Raw genomic sequence first — 16,581 nt, 5'->3', positions numbered from 1 at the left:
ATAAAATACTTCATGGAGTCTTTAAAGCTTATTATTTTCTACCTTCAAAAGCCAGAAAGAATGGTTCCCCCTCTTAACTCATAAATAAAAGGAAACTGTCAGATTATTTTAGCATCCCTCCTTAAAGTAGTAATTTATACAGTCGCTTCTGAGACTGAATCTTCTTTTAAATCCCTTCTGTTCTAGCACCACCTTCTTCCCAAAATGAGGAGTTTCAGTGATTTAAAGCTAAAGTCTGTATCTAGTGATGACCTACATAAGTAATTGCTTATATCCAGGAAAACTCTGCTTAGAGAGGGAGAGTAGAAGGGAGCTGCAGTGCAGAGCTCCACAAACACTTGCATGGATGCCAGGAATTGCACATGGCAGATTGGAATAGCAGCAGCACAGGGCTCTGAGCCAAAGCATCTTAAGAAAAGCATCTGCAAAAGGCAAGGGCAGCCTCTTTATTTCTTTTCTGCCACCTCCCAGTGCCCAGCTGAGTTCTCTCACCTCCCTTGTGCTCTGTTGGGATGAGGGAACAAAGCCCTGGCGTAGCCCTGAAATGCTTAATGAGGAGAAACAGAACGGAGTGGCTGTGAGCAGTCAAACCCAGGGAGCAAAACAAGGAGGGAACAAAACGAGGGATTGTAAGGAATGTCTCAGTGTGCAGCTCACACTCAAGTGTGGTGCTTGGGCTGTCCTGTGTCGGGGTGCACGTGTCTGCTGGCTGCCAGCGGGCACTGCCAGCCTTTCCCTCGTGGAAGGAGAGCCAGGGGTGACATAGAGCAGCTGGCACACTGCAGATCTGCACCCTCATATTCCACACAGTAACCTGCTTGTGTGTGTCTCCACCCTTCTTAAAGTCTGATTTGAAAAAAAACCACCACAATAATCAGGCCAGATTTCCCACAGGCACATGCCTGGAACGCGTGAATGAAAGGAAGAAATCTGGCGAATGTTGTCACAAAATGATAAATACACATATGTGCACAAAGAAAGATTTCTCTTGGAAGTTTAAACATTCAAGCAGTCCATGTGTGGTAAATTAGAGATGCAGCAATGAGATATGACATAATGATAAGCAGGGATTATTTAGAGTTGCAAGTACAAAAGCATCACTTCCCAGAGAAGGAGAAGCGATGCTCCTGTACTCACATCCTGCATACTGTAGCTGGAATATCCTGAATTCGTCTAAATTTCCAGAAGATCAGTTGGAGGAAATTCCACTGCAGAGAACAGAAGCCAAAATGAGAAGGTTTAATAATGCAGTAGCTATAGAACAGCTGAACCACAGTGTGCTGTACCATAATCCAAGAGTCTAACCAGAGGCAGGCAAGAAATACTAAATTATGGTTATTTGGAGGTCTGGTTGATTATGACTCTGTAAGGGGAGTCAAACAGATGACCTCGGAGACCCTTTGTAGCCCTGGACTCTGGTGTTTTTATGCCTTACAAATGTGCAGTTAGTGAATAGACTGAGTGTCTCAAATATCAACATTAAAGCCTATTAATGTGTCAGCCTGGGGTTAGGATGTGCCCTCCCAAAGAGGAATGATGTGGCAGCATCCTTTGGTTCCCCAGCTGTAATGACCATTATTTGGGCTGCTTGACTGAAAGAGGCCTTTGACATGAATCTGGAGCAAATTCTTCCCTGGGAAGTGCTGCAGTGTTGTAATGTTATGTTCCTTACCCCGAGTACCCTGAGTCTTTGGCTTCCTTTTCTTGGATGATAAAACTTCCTTAAGGTGCCTTGTGTCACAAGGATATGACAAAGCTTTAAAATCCTCATTGCTTTCCGCAGGCTTTTGAGGTAATCTGCTTTGGACATGAAACCAAACCCTTCCTTTTAGGGCAAAATCCTTGCTTTATCTTTGCTTTCCAAAGTGTCATTTATGGTTGAAAGCAAAAATCCCAGTGCTTGTGGGTAGAGCCCCTGCTCCCTAAGTGCTCTGCAGGACCAGGGCAGGGAGATGCTGCTGGACTTGGGGCCAGGTGGCCTTCTCAGGGCTCTGGGCTCTGTGATTCAGATTTGAGGCAGTTCTGGATTTACTGCTGTAGTTTTTTGCGAGCTCTGCAAGTTTCTCCCTTCCTTACTGACTTTTATCTCGGGATTTTCCTACATCCTTTTTGTAACCTCACCAACTGCAGCAGAGCTCTGGAAATGGAACAAGTGAAAGTGAGTTTCAAGAGAGGTGTATTCCAACTCCAGTGAGCTGGTTTGAATATCCACTTCAGATGAAGTGTGGGGTAATTTTGTTTTTTGTAGACGGTCCTGTGTGGCTCATGAATCAAAGCACAGATCAAGCTAGTCTCATTTCATTAGCTTTATTTGGCTCTGGGAAGGGATGGATCATCTTTCTAAATCACATTTAATCTGCTTATTTTGGCTAACCTCTTTTCAAGAAGGAAATTCAAAGCCTACCGTGAGTATATGAAATAAAACAGTCTTAAAAGTAGCATTTTGCCACCACTGCTTCAGAAACAGATTTGGGAAATGGGACATGATGGATTTTGTGCTACATAGTTGAATATTTTGATCTTGTTCTTTTAAGTGGTCGTGAATCATTCAATCACGAGAAGTTTTATTTAGAAGATGAGATACATTTTGGATGATAGCCAACACTACTCCTGTTAGGTTTACTTGCTACCAGTTATAAGTTTCCTTAAAGTTTTTATTAAAAATAAACCAACACAAATTTGGGAAAGAGGGGAGAAAGTAATGGAAAAATCAGGCTCTTTGTAATTCTTGAGTATGGCCAGTGTCATTATGTTTATAATCATGATGGGTGATGTTTCAAAAAACAGAATCTGTTTCAAAGCAATCTCCTCTTCCTCCCCTCACTTTATTGATTTCCATGAAGAGTTAAAAATCAGGTGCAGTGTTAAAATTGCCAGTTTCATTTGTTATTTGGGCAATAAAGAACATAGAAAAGTGTGATGGGTTCTGTATCTCTTAAAAACACCACAGTTCAGTTTCTGATAGTGTTATTTGCTAAGTAAGCGTGAGCAATGATGTTGTTTGCCAAAAGCTTTTCTTTTTTTTTTTTTCTCCTCTTACAGAAAAATAGTTTCGGAATATGAGAAGACGATTGCTCAGATGATAGGTAGGTGTTCTACTGTGAAAGATGCTCCCTGGTTGAAGTCTGTGGGCTTCATTTTGATGCTGGCTGCATCTGCTGATGCTGCAGGGAATTGTGAATGCATCTGAGGACACCAGAAAAGGAAAAGTCAGGGCCTGGTTTCAGAGCCAGCAGCCCCCGGGCAGTTCAGGTAACACTGAAAGCTCAGGGCTTTCCCTTCTGCAGCAGAGCGAACTGGCCTGCAGGAGACAGGTTCAAATTCAGGGGTTTCTCCAGGAGAGACTTTCAGTGACCTAAAAACCCCTCAGGCATGAGCTCACAGCTGGTTAAGGGCAGATACCAAACTTAGCTCTTCACAACAACAGGGATTATCTGCGCTAAGTGCATCGATCAGACCAAACCCGAGATTAACTCCAATCCCAGCTGGGAGGTTAGGAGTGCCCAGGCCACCCCCCCAGTTACTTTCTGACACAGGGGTCTCCTTTTAAGTCTAAATTATAACAAGTGTTGCCTCTCAGTAATTAAAAACCACCTTTGCTAACAGCATGACCCACAGATAAAAAACTCTATGCTCAGTAGCACTTAAAACCCAAATGTTGGCTGGGCTGGTGTGGTTCCTCAGCGTGGGAGGTCTGGCCTCTGGGATGTGATTTTAAAGCCTCCTGTAAGATTTCTAAAGCTCTTTTTATTAGTCTGGCTACAGAAAGCGCCAGTGGCTTGTGCTGCCTTGTACTGCTTCAGCTTGAGCTGTTTCCCCTAAAGGCAAATGGCTGAGTGGAGTTTTGGGATCTCGAAGGACAGAGGTGCTCAGCAGAGCACCAGTGTCTGGTGCTTTGGCTGCACTCCTGGCTTTCTTGGCCAGTGGGGGACATCCCAGCCTCCTTTCAAGTGAAGGGTAAAATTGGCCTACAAATAAATTTTATGAGAATGGCAACTCTAATACATAAAGTAATTAGTGACATAGATACAATAATGAATAATAAATATTAATAATATGCCAGGCTTCATTCTCTCTGGTGTTATGCCTCCGTTGCCTTCTGTATGTACAGCTGAGCCAATGTGCTGCCTTCTGACATGGTGTCTGTCATTGTCATCATGCAAGTGCTCAAGTAGGAGTGACCAGAGTATGCAAAGAATTTATTTCACTTAGGTTTACAGTAAACATACCCTGGTAAGGCTTCCACCCTGAACCTGGCCAGTGCTACGGACACACAAAGGGCCTGTCCTTTTTTCCCCAAGCTGTGCATACAGTTAACAACAGAGAAATTCGAATTCTGTTTTTGAGAAACAGATCTGAAAAAAAAATCAGATTTTGAGACTGCAGTGCAACAGTAAGACACAGGGTAGGAATCCTGAGGCAGAGGCACAGCCTTGGTGTACACGGTACATTCCACCATTGCCACTTCCTCTTGTTGCAAAGACATGAAGGTTCAATAAGTATTGGGCCATTGACTATGAATAAATAGACCTTTAATCTTCAGATTCAGAGTATCAGAGCCTCTCAGATGCTCCATAGTGAGTTTTTAAGGGCTATGGCTATAAGTAATTTAATTTGCTGTCCGTTTGCAAAGGAACTGAACCAACAACAGTGACACAGAAAACATTGTTTCTGTGTTAATTAGAGCAGTATGCAAATCATACAGCATGGTAATACGTTAAATGTGAGGCTTCTCCCTGCATTTAATGTAAATTTCTGATCTAATTGTCCCACTTTGTCATGCCATTTCTTGTAAATTGCTGTCCCTTATGATAAAGGAATTCGTTCATGCAAATGCCACATGTGGAGGAAAATGTGTGTCTGTTATTTGCATGTACTTCACTGACCTGTTATCCCAGTAATGCCTCAGTGCTAAAGCAGAATATGCATCTGAACAAAAGAAATGCCTAGGCTGTTTCTGTTTATCATTTAACCCTTCTGAACTATTTATGCAGCCCTGTTAGAAGGGCACTGCACATAAACCAATTTCACCAATGCCTTTGATGAATATTCAATGAGGTTAATAAGTCCTGCTGAGCTTTTTGTAGGCTGGGGTGTGCATAATGAATACTGAAAATATCCCATATTAACAATATATGACTGCCTGTGTTTGCTTCTAAAGGCACTAAAAAATGTGCATTGTAAACAGTGATTGCCTTTGAATCCAAGGGCTGAGGAAGGTTTAGTATTTGCTGTCATACATATATGGAACCCAGAATTACCCAGCTTAGCTGCTGTGATTACTTCATGCCACACTTGCAGCCAGAGCTTGCAAGTTGTCAGTGTGGAGATCTCTGTTTAGTGTCACTTGGTATATTTTTTTCTGGTGCTTTATCTTTTTTTTCCTTTTTTTTTCTTACACTTGCCTCCACCTCTAGCACATTTTAGTTTACACTGAGGAGTGGGGGAGAGGAAAGACCAGGCTGTGCTGCTGCTTTGTGCTTGGTGCCCACGTTTGCTGTGACAGCCACAAGGCAGAGCCTGGGTGACCCCAGTGTTCTGCACCCCACACTCCACACACCTGGGTCCAGCCAAAATCCCCACCCAATTCCTTTTCACTGACAGATTTCTAATGCTGGTTTGGTTTTTTGGGGTTTTTTTCCTGTTAAAAATGTATCCTCATACTTTACATTTGAATACATGATGAAATTCTCCTTGTGAAAAACAAACAGATGTTATGCTTTGTGCATTACAGGTTGTTGCATTACTTATTTGCTGCTTTCCTAACAATTCCTGATTTTTCTATTTTGCTTCCGTTTTCGTTGCTTCTTGCTATTTGCTTGCAAAAACAAAACAGGCAAGCCTGGTAAGTAAAGCTTTTCACCAACTTTCACACCAGCATTTTGCATCTTTAGTTTCTTTTGCTTTTGTTCTCTGTTTGCTGCATTCCCATTAAGACATGTGAGTAGTAGTGAGCTGAGCCTGAAAGCGGATCTGCCGTGGTGCTGCTCTGATTCTGTCAATTTGGATAGTGTAACTCCTGAGCATACTGCTGTTATTGTTGGTGAGCCCTGGGCAGGGCGTGTTGCAGATGTGGAAGTCATTTAATTCAAATATTTTGATCATATAACCTCATAAACGTATTTAGAGTTAAGGATGTGTAATCGCTTATCTAAGATTTGACTGGCAGACTGTTACCTGCACATTTTATTGAAACTGAATCATAGAAAATAGAAGATCCCTTCCAACCCAAACCCTTCTATGATTTTATGAAAATACCACATAAAACTGTAGTTCCCCTCCAGCCAAGTGTCTGCATTTTGTTGTATTTAACCACTTTGGTTTGGGAACGTCACTTGGACGGGCCTTGGAGCAGCCTGGTCTAGTGGGAGGTGTCTGGTGGTGGAAATAAATGAGCTTTAAGGTACCTTCCAACCCAAACCATTCTGTGATTCTGTAGCACTTGCCCCAGTTTCCCATGAGTGAGTTCTAATGGTGCTGGGGATTGAGTGTTGCAGGAGCTGATCCAGCTGAGGAGAGAGGAGGGCCCTGGATGTGCTGGGAGGAAGAGGAGGAGCTCAGTAGTTGTGAGGGAGTGTGACATGAATTATTAACGCCCTGAGCACCCTGGAAACAAATCAGGAAATTGCTAAAACACCTCAGACAGCAGTCTCACAAAAAGTAGGGATGTGACATTAAATCCATTAAAGTATTTTGGATGATCATGCAGAGGGATCTCTTGCCCTGCAGTGACAGAAGTGTTGCCAGAGAACAGGATCCTGCCAGGAAGGGGTTTGGAATTATCTAGGCAGGGTTTAGTCTCCAGCACGATTAAACAAATCTAGTGCTGGAACACAAGGAGACAGCCTCTGAGGTTCAGAAAAATAAAGACAACAAATGGTTTCTTCTTTTAACTGAGAACACATTAGTTTTGGCAGTACAGAGGAATACAGGGTGTCTCTAAGAAAGCAAAATAGAAAAGAATGTTGATTTAAAATAAAATGTTCAATATATCAAGTGATGTTGTATTACAGGACTCTGAGCTTCTCTGCCATGTCAAAGGTGTTTGTTCACCAGTAAAATAAAGGTGTTACAAGCAGGTCCTGAGAACTTCTCTGGTTCTTTTGATCTTCTCTATCACACAGAGCAAAATAAGCTCAGGTCAGGCTCTGCCTCAGGCAGGTGCTGTCAGGGGTGAGCAGAGGAGCCAGGAGCTGATGCACAGCATGGCATCATCCCTGCTCTGGCCTTGGTCAGACCAGCAAAAATGTGTATTTCTTGGATGGATTATGCAAAAGGAAGAGATTAATCTCAGTTTGGGAATTGACAGTATCAGCTTTGGTGTTTTGTAGCTGACCAGCACTTTAAATAATTCAGTTGAAGTCCTCTATTCAAATAAAAAACCCCAAACTTGTTTAGTTTATGTTTCCAAATATAAAAGCCCAAATGAAAAGTTGTACATTGTGAAATGCCCCATGCTTTTTGCACAGTAGAACTTTTTGCCTTATTTTAGTTTCTGTCATAAACCAAGGAAAATGGTAATATATAACTGCTGTGTTTTGTGGGTTTGTTTCCTTTCAGTATCATTCAAAGTAGCCCTTAAAATATGGACACAGAATCATAGTTTAGGATGTGAAGGAAACAATGCAGCATTTTAGAAGACAATGCCAGACCTTTTCTTTCAGTGTTATGTGGATATTCCAACTTATTATGAGGTCAATTCCCTTGAAAATTCCTCCTCCATATGGATTTGTATTCCTCTTAAGTTCTTCCCACCGTCTCTGGCTCAAGTTTAACTATGCACAGGAGGAGCTTGGCAGATGTTTTTTGCAGGTTTTTTACACTTAGGAAGTCTGTCTGCTGTTAGATTTCCTTTCTGCCACTTGCTCCAGTAATCCTGGGAGCTGGTAAAACACTGCTTTTCCATGGGAAGGATTGGAGTTGAATTCCACTGAACAAAGTGCCTTGTTTGTGCAGGATTAGAGGATGCCAGGAGATGACAGGCATTTATCAGCAATGGCAAATAATTTGTGGCCAGTGCTAAGAATGTGTATAAAGGTCCTTTACTTCAGCGAGTGCATCTTCAGGCAAGCAGGGGAAATCCAACACCTGCTTTTTCAGGGGAACAGCTGAGTTCAGAGGGAGGAAACCATCAGTACAGAGATACATTCACATTTTCCCCCAACATCAAAATATTTAAATATCACTATATTTAGCAACTGTTTTCTAAAACAGGCTTGTGTTTTTATATAAATCTGACTTTTCTGGATCCTGTAAACTTACTAATACACAAATAGGGCAGAGTATAGTAGAAACTGTAGATGACAGTTTCATCATCAGTGGACTTACTCCTGTTACCCTTCTGAAAACCTCTCTTTTCCTACCCCTCTCTTCTTTCAGAGGATGAACAGAGAGAGAAATCTGTTTCCCACCACACTGTTCAGCAGCTCATAGTGGAGAAGGAGCAAGCTCTGGCTGATCTGAACTCAGTGGAGAAATCCCTGGCTGATCTTTTCAGGAGATACGAGAAGATGAAAGAGGTCCTGGAGGGGTTTCGGAAGGTGAGTCACGTTAACATCTCCTTTAAAGAGCTGAGCTGAGCAGATTCTGAGTACCAGAATGTTCTGTGCTGCTGAACAGAAGGCAGGACTTGTGTTTTCAGCTAATTCTGATGTCCTGCATGACCAACCATAATCCTCAGGTGAAGGATTGCAGCCAGGGTGGAAATAATGATAGCGTACCTATCAAATGCAAGCAGAAAAATTGTAAAGCTCTTTGCATTGTGTAATATTCTCCTTTAAGTGGCCTCTGTGGGGGTGTCAGGGTGTCAGTGTTGGACTGCAACCCTTTAGACAGCTGTGTGTGACTCCCACAAACAGGTGCCTGTCCTGCATTTGGACCTCTTGGATTAAAGCTGATGTCATCTTCTCTTTTCAGAATGAAGAAGTGTTGAAGAAATGCGCGCAGGAATATTTGTCACGAGTAAAGAAGGAGGAGCAGAGGTATCAGGCACTCAAAATTCACGCTGAGGAAAAACTGGACAGGTAACTGAGTCATGGATTCACAGAATGGTTGGGGTTGCAAGGGATCTTAAAATCACCTTGTTCACCTCTTGCCATGGGCAGGGACACCTTCCACTGTGCCAGATTGCCCCAAGCCCTGTCCAGCCTGGCCTTGGACACTTCCAGGGCTGGTGCATGGGTTGTACACATTTTTTCAGGACTTCATGCTGCAGAAGAGTTCCCCTAGCTGGGCCTCATATCCCAAACTGATCCTGCAATATGCAAAGCACAGGCTGCTCTGTGATAGAAGGTGGAAAGAAATGCAATAGTGAGACTTTCTGCAATGTGCTGGTGTTTATTCTAGCTCCTGACCATACAGAACACCTTAAATTTCTATATTTAGTTAATGTCTTTGTGTTTGTTTAATGTGTTTTCATGGGAGGATCAAGGAGGAAGCCATTAGCCAGTTTCTTTTTCTAGATTTCCACGTAATAACCAATAAACCTTTCTAGGAATCACGTTCAGTACTCACAGTACAGTCCCCTGAACTGGAGATCAGGTTTGGAAACTGCCATAAAACACTTCTACCTGAGTCATATTTGTGACCCCAGCAGAGGTACCCGAGAGAAGCATGAAGGGAGCAACACAGACAGTGAGAAAGGACTCTGCAGCCCCTGCTGAGCAAGAGAGAGTTGTGAAAAATCTTTAGGAACAAGTCTCAGAATATACCCAAGATGAGCAGAAGGCAGCCCTGCCCTCTCCCCCATTTGTTAAGGTGCTGTCCACCCTTGGGCACCCTCTGTCCTTTCCTGCAGAGACCCTGATGTGACCAAACCCTGTGTTTTTTGCAGAGCCAATGCTGAAATTGCACAAGTGAGAGGCAAGGCGCAGCAGGAGCAGGCAGCGTACCAGGCCAGCCTCCGGAAGGAGCAGCTCAAAGTGGATGCCTTGGAGAGAACACTGGAACAAAAGGTAAATCAGGACTCTGCTCTCCCCAGAGCCAAGCTCTGCCTGAGGATTGTCCTGCACTCACTGGCCCTGGGGGCAGCAGCACTCCCCAAATTGTAAAATTTTAAAACCCCTGTGTGCACCAGCTGGAGCCAGGTTTGATTTGAGCCCGAGTGTTTGGGGCTGGCTCAGCCTTGGCCAGAGCTCAGGGTGCACCTCTGCAGTTGGTTTGGTTCATTTCTCAGGTCCTGGCATTAGTTCTTCTCTCAGGTTCTGTTTCCCTTTTTAGTGCTAGCTGTAATTCCAATGCTAATTCCAAAGTGTCTGTAGGAAATGCCTATTTATATCTCTGTGTTCTCTAGCTCAGCCAAGGGAGCTTGCTTTGGCACAGAACAGCTCGTCCTTGCTTGCAGCTCTGCAAGGCAGGGTGAAAATAATGAAAAAATAGAAAAGTGCAGCCTAGAAACAAAATTCCACTATGTGTTATTGTGGTGTGCTGGGAATGACTGCTATGAAGCTGTCTGCTTTGGTGCTAAATTTGATTTATTGAAACTGGAGGAGCTGTATTTGGAACAAAGGAAGCATTTGTTTGAATGCATGTAGCTGTACTATGAATATGAACAGTTAGTTGTACTATATATGCACATATATGCATAGATCCCCTGTTCTCAGCATTGGAGAAAAGTTAATTTGGTCACACCTCTCCCACTAGCTGGATAATATTAAAATTTAAAAAACCCCCTCATCTTAACGCAGCAATCCTTTTCATAATACTTCATATTTTATTTTCCAGAATAAAGAGATAGAAGAATTAACAAAGATTTGTGATGAACTGATTGCCAAAATGGGGAAAAGCTAACTTTTAACCAAATTTCTGGACTTCAATATTGAGTGCAATATGACCATTGGCACACTGATGTCCATACATTTATGTGGACAGGTTATATTTTCACTTTTTTCGTATGCACTACTGTATTTTCTTTCTAAATAAAGTTGATTTAATTGTATGCAGTACTAAGATGACTATCAGAATTTCTTGCTATTGTTTGCATTTTCATAGTATAATTCATAGCAAGTTGATCTCAAAGTTCCTGTATCAGGGAGATTGTCAAGTTCTCTAAGAAATTACAAATTGCTGATCCTAGCCTTCCCTTTGTACATGAGTTCCCATGTTGGATGTCTTTTGGATTTAATATAAACATGTATTACTTGCATGGGGACTCTTGCCTTAAGGAATGTAAACTTTATCTGCATTTGCTGATTTGTAAAATAAAATCTAAACAAAAAAAAAAAAAAAAAGGAAAATGCATGTCACAAATGAAATTCTCTATTGTAAATAAATTTTTTCGTTGAAAGTTGAAGATAAGTATGGCTCTGTTTTGTGTCCTTCACTTGCTTATTTCAGCACCAGATGCTCTTGGGAATTAATTCCTCCACAGAAAGCACTTCATGGGTCACTGCTGGGAACACTTTGTGGGTCACAAGAGTCTGCTGCTTATGTGCACATATCTAGGTCTATATCTTACTGTCTCTCTAAATATATATATATATATGTGTTGGATTTGGACCACTCGAGTCTCAAGCATAGGCTTAATCCTCCAAAATATTTAATGCTCTGACCCTGATCCAGCAAATCCCATGGGCAAATGTAATGAGGCTGTTGGAGGAGTCGGAGGCTGTGGCATGTGGTGACAGGATGGTTTCTAAGCATGTCTGGCACTGAAAGGTGAACACATTTCCTGCTCCTGCAAGAATTTGCCTGCAGGGCTGCTGGGGATGAGGTTGGTGTGATCAGAGGTGCAGCCAGAATAAGCTCGATAAGTAGCACTCTCGAACACCTCTTTATCCTGTAAGTTATCCTCTGCACAGGATTAGGGATGTAGGAGAAGCATTAAGGCTCTAATAGCAAACAAACTGCTTTCTTTGGCTAATGGTGCATCTCTTGGATCTCCATGATGTGGACAGTCTTCAGCCTGGTTCTTGTCAGCTCCCTTTTTGTCCTCAAAAGTAAGTCAACTCCTTTTTATTTCCTTTTTTATTTCATTTGCATGGCTGAGCCTCTTTGCTCCTTGGGCTCCTCTCCTGGGTTGGGTTGGTTTCAGGTCATTTTGTGTGTGGTTAGCAGCACAGAACTGCACCTCTGTAAAGACAAATATGTGTGCTAGCAGATTCAGATGTCCCCACTGATAGCAAGGGTGAATTTCGGCTCTGCAAGCTTCAAGTGTGGTATTTTAAATATCTTTCAAATTCATGCTTGCCTTTGAAAATACCATGTAGTTTGAGGCAAGGAAAGGAAAGAGGATTGAGGTATGGTTGTAATGTTTAAACGAGATCAAAACTCAAGATACACTGTTGTGCTTTCCAGCTGAATTGATACTTCAGTAGAAAAGGAAAACTGGATCTTTGTGAGATTTTATGTGTATACAATTTGCATTTTCATAGTACTGTGGACCAAAGATCATGATGGAGGAGGGAAAAAAACCTTGTGGGCTCTGCTCTGAAAACATTACAAGAAGATACGGAGGCAGTTACAGAACATCAAATGCTTCTTATATTATTTTAAGTGTAGATTATAACAACTAAATAATCTGTGGTTATCTGTGATTTTTTTATTATTCCTTTTTTGATCAGCATCTGAACCATTTCTAAAAAAGAAACATTGATAAGATTTGCAGAGCCTTTGGATTTTCCAAAACTTTCTTGCAATCTTTTGATGTGTGCTCGAAACCATGCCAGAAAGATTGATATTTTTGAATACTTCTTGCAAACTCTGAGTGGTCTCTTCTCCCTTCACGCAGGTGAAGCACTGCAGTGTTACACCTGTGTAGGTTCTAGTGATGATGACTGCAACAGACAAGGAAGTCAGCAGTGTCCAGGCCATGCAGATGCGTGTGCAGTCATCAGGGGACAAGCAAGTAAGTGTCACAGATGTGTCAGGCTTGTTTCATTTGCCACAAGAGAAATAAAGAATCAGTGTTGGAAAGAGAAGAGTGCATAGTAAGCTAAGGAGAAAACCAAAAGTAAATGTCTGCTCTCAAAATAAACCCTGTTAATAAATCTCAATCCCAGTTTTGCTGACACGAAATCCTGCTGGGGATGGTTTGTCAGTGTGCCACGATGAGCTGCACCCACTCTGTGTGAAAGCTGGAAAGAAGCATTTTAAGTATTTCCCACTTCTTACTTATGTGACTTAGCTGGAAATTAGGATGGAAAAAAAGCTAATAAGCCCCTGCACTTGGGCACATGCAGATATTTCAGCTGCACCAGTTGCCTCTAAGATAAGTTAGAGTTATCTAAGTGGGAGCTCACTGCTGTGCTGCTGTGCATTGTGGTCGTATTCATTTATTTGTGAGGGGCAGCCAAACCCGAGGCTGTTGCTCAGTGCAGGGGGGTCAGGCTGGTGCTGGGGGGTGCAGGGGGTGCAGGTGGCCATTTGCAGCCCCTCTGGGCTCACTGTGCCTCTGTTCCAGGTGGCATCATGAAGTCCTGCTCGTTCAGGTCCTTCTGCGAGCGGGCACGGAGGGACGGAGCGAGGGCGCCCGGGGTGAGCGTCCACTGCTGCTACTCCAACAACTGCAACGCCAAGAGCCTGGCTCCCAGAGTCACCAGCTCCAGCAGCTACGTCCTCCTCCTCATCCTCACACTGCTCTGGCACCCCTTGTTGAAGCTGACATGAGGGGGAAAAAGGAAAAAAGGAGTATCCTGAAGCAACAACTCTGCCTTCTTAGCAAGGGGTGATAATATTTCCTACTCACGCTCTGTGTACCATATATCTCACTAGGCAAAAAGCTGTAGGAAGACCTGACAGATGTTTAGATAAAAGTTGTTTCATCTGCTAAATAGGTCTTGATCTCTGTGTAAGAAATGCTGCCCTGTTGTTTATCCTGAGGGGTTGATTGTGCGAATACGTAACATTTTCCTGCAATTTAGATAAGGAGAAATCTTTGCTGAAGGTAGCCTGGTAGTAAGGTAGAAGGTGAATTTCTGCCAGATGCTGTTTACTGTTGGCAGACATTCAAAAGCAAGCTAAAATTTTCAAGCACAAAGTGACTGAAAATTGTAGCAAGCATGTTAATCTTTCAGAGAGCATTGGCGTACTGGACAAAACCAGGAGCTGGAAATGCAGATGATTTAGTGTTAATACAAACTGCTAAGAGAAGGTCATGAAGAGAATAATGCATGGAGGTGTATTGTATTATATATGATATGTTCCTGGCAGGGGGCTGCAACTGGATGATTCCAAACCCTTCCAGTCCAAACCATTTGATGGTTCTATGCTTGTATGTATTTCCTTGGAAAAAAAACACCTTCCAGTCTTCTCTTCTGATCCTTTGGGAATCTTAGCACAGCATCAGAAGAAGAAGAAAAAAGAAGAGTTTGGAAGTTGTTTTTGATCTGGTAGTCCATCCAAAGATTGGCTCAATCTCCCCTGCTGGTTTTAAAAACAAGTGATTAGTCCCTGTCTCGTAGGCGAATTAAAACTTGAGTTTATAATTTTTCTTGAGGTTTTAGTTATGTAGATAATTCTCCACTGTCCTAAACTGCAGTCTTTGAGAGTAAGAGTGTATATATCTGTACATGTGTCCCTCTTCAGTGATGTGATTGAGTTGAGGTGGTTTATGTATCCTTTTCATTTTGCAAAGTGAATGAAATTACTTGGAGGTCTTTAGAGGCATAAGGGACTAAATCAATATTTTTAATAAACCCATTCATGGCAGTTTTACCAAGTAAATGATCTAGAGAGGGTCACATAGTAGAAGGCATTGTGCATCACTACCTCCTTTGATCCAAAACTCAGAGCACCAGGCAAGCAGACGAGTTATATTTGTAGATTTTAATGTCTAGCTGTGATGATCTGGTCCAATCCCTGGCACACAACGTGCACAGGATTGGCTTGAAGTCCAGCCGGTGTAACTGAAGTACAGGTGGTCTTTCCAATTCTAGTTTGACTAGGTCCACTTCCCTTTCCACTTCTAGTTTTAGTTGTCTAGAAGGAAAAAGGTTAGGTCATAAAATTTATGGAACTCACAAAATATGTGGCAAAGTAGTTTTACCCCTAGTGTTGTGTTGTGACTTTTTTCAGTATAATTCTTTGAAAAATCAGTTCCAGGCAGTGTGTAGTAGAATTCTTCACATTGACCAAAATTTTATTAAGGTTGCAAACTTTAGAGAGCTGCTTCAGCATCAATGAACCCTCCCCATAGAGTGTAACCCTTGCCTGCCCTGTAGCTGTTGCCTGTCACAGGGGCCAAGCTGTCCTTGTTTTTCTGTGCTCTTTTCCCAGTGTGGATCCTTCCATCATCTCATATGGATTGTGGCTTGAGACTGGCTGGATTCTCCTGGGGTGTTGTTCAGGTGGGCTCAGACAAGGCAGTTTGGTCCATTTTTAGTCTCTAGGCTCCAGTCTGATAAAGCTGTTGAATATAAAGATTGCAACAATGCAGCAGATCTTGGCAGAGAATGTTAATTTGGACTCCAGCGTCTCATCTGTGTAAAAATCACTTAAATTGGTGTAAGTATTTTTCATTTCATTCTCAGCTTGAAGCAGTTCCTTCAATCTCTTCTGCTGCAGGAAGCAGGTATTGATTATATCTTTATCTTCATATGGTTCTGTAAAGATAAATCTGTATTGAATGTAATCTCTGTATATGCTCAGTGCATTTCCTTAATGAGAAAATAAATTACATGCAATGGCTCACATTGTCTCTTGGTAAACACAACTGCTTCTTTTAATTGGGATTTCCAGCTGCATCTGGCACTCTTGTTTTCCTGCAGGAATCCTGTTGGGCTTTGTTGTTTTGCTGGGTTTTTTTTTTAATGTGGGATATATTTCTTAAATCTGTTGGATAAAACAGTGGATGTTGGTAGTGTTCTTGCTGCTATATTTCCGTGGTAAAATAAGAAGGTAAATCTCTATCCTCTTGACAAACACCATCTGTCGTTCCTGACGGCAGCCAGGATCTTCAGGCAGCTCCCACGCCTCCATCCCATCCTGCCTCCCAGCTCATCACGGGCCCTGCTCTGCTTTTTACAACAAAAAAAGGAGATTTTTCCTGCCCAGTTCTGACCCTGAAGTGTGCCTGCATGTGGATATCTAGGAAGGATTAACCACTTTTGTGGATTGGTGTTTCCAGAGCGGTTTCATGACGGTTCTTGGCATAAGCATTAACAGGAAAACAAGCACAGAGGAAAAAAATCAACAAAAACCACAACAAAATAGAAGGAATATTTTTTTAACTCCATTAAAAACGCAGAAAATATTTATAAGTTTTTATTGCCATGACTGTGCAGAGCTATTCCCAGTCACAATAGGAATAGTGCAATAGGAAGTTGGTTGTTTTGAGGTGAATTCCTGCTGCAACTCAAAACGACAGGACTTCTTATTCATCTCTTCTATCAGCTGGATTTGAGTAGTGGCTCAGTTGGGTGAGTGGTGGGTTTGAATGTAACTCTTACCTTCAAGGAAGGATTTCCAAAGAGATTCATGATTTCTAAGTGAGAGAAACTCCCAGCTGTACCTATAGCCCAGAATCATAATTGCCATTATTCCTTTCCATCCTCTTGGTTTTGATTGTACAAATAGCATTCCCTTGTTTTCCTGGTCTCCTCAAGGGCAGCAAGAGCCTGTGGGACTTCTCAGGAGGGCACAGCT

General features: G+C 42.3%; 2 protein-coding genes across 6 annotated transcripts in view; both read left to right on the top strand.

Moving 5' to 3' along the window:
• TACC2 (transforming acidic coiled-coil containing protein 2) overlaps positions 1-10,943 on the top strand; it is a 114,374-nt gene extending 103,431 nt beyond the window's left edge. For all 5 annotated transcript variants that reach the window (XM_063405164.1, XM_063405160.1, XM_063405159.1 and 2 more), the window contains 5 exons: positions 3,043-3,086; positions 8,380-8,540; positions 8,917-9,023; positions 9,833-9,953; positions 10,723-10,943. In XM_063405164.1, coding sequence (XP_063261234.1) covers positions 3,043-3,086; positions 8,380-8,540; positions 8,917-9,023; positions 9,833-9,953; positions 10,723-10,788 — 499 coding nt within the window. In that variant the 3' untranslated portion in view covers positions 10,789-10,943. The remainder of the gene's footprint in view (positions 1-3,042; positions 3,087-8,379; positions 8,541-8,916; positions 9,024-9,832; positions 9,954-10,722) is intronic.
• Positions 10,944-11,381: 438 nt separating this feature from the next.
• Positions 11,382-16,089, top strand: LOC134554550 (CD59 glycoprotein-like). The gene is made up of 3 exons (XM_063405167.1): positions 11,382-11,936; positions 12,728-12,844; positions 13,400-16,089. Exons 1-3 carry the CDS (start codon positions 11,882-11,884, stop codon positions 13,603-13,605), a joined length of 378 nt encoding a protein of 125 aa, XP_063261237.1. The 5' UTR covers positions 11,382-11,881; the 3' UTR covers positions 13,606-16,089.
• The last annotated feature ends 492 nt before the right edge of the window (positions 16,090-16,581 follow it).

The sequence above is a fragment of the Prinia subflava genome, chromosome 9 (genome assembly GCF_021018805.1).
Source record: "Prinia subflava isolate CZ2003 ecotype Zambia chromosome 9, Cam_Psub_1.2, whole genome shotgun sequence".
Classification (NCBI taxonomy): Eukaryota; Metazoa; Chordata; class Aves; order Passeriformes; family Cisticolidae; genus Prinia; species Prinia subflava.
The sequence above is the reverse complement of the archived record's forward strand: the minus strand, read 5'-3'. Positions and strand labels throughout refer to the sequence as shown.

Coding starts and splice junctions, on each gene's coding strand:
- LOC134554550 (XM_063405167.1), top strand. CDS start 11,882: ATGATGTGGACAGTCTTCAGCCTGGTTCTTGTCAGCTCCCTTTTTGTC. Junction 11,937..12,727: donor CTCCCTTTTTGTCCTCAAAA/GTAAGTCAACTC, acceptor CCCTTCACGCAG/GTGAAGCACTGCAGTGTTAC. Junction 12,845..13,399: donor AGTCATCAGGGGACAAGCAA/GTAAGTGTCACA, acceptor CCTCTGTTCCAG/GTGGCATCATGAAGTCCTGC.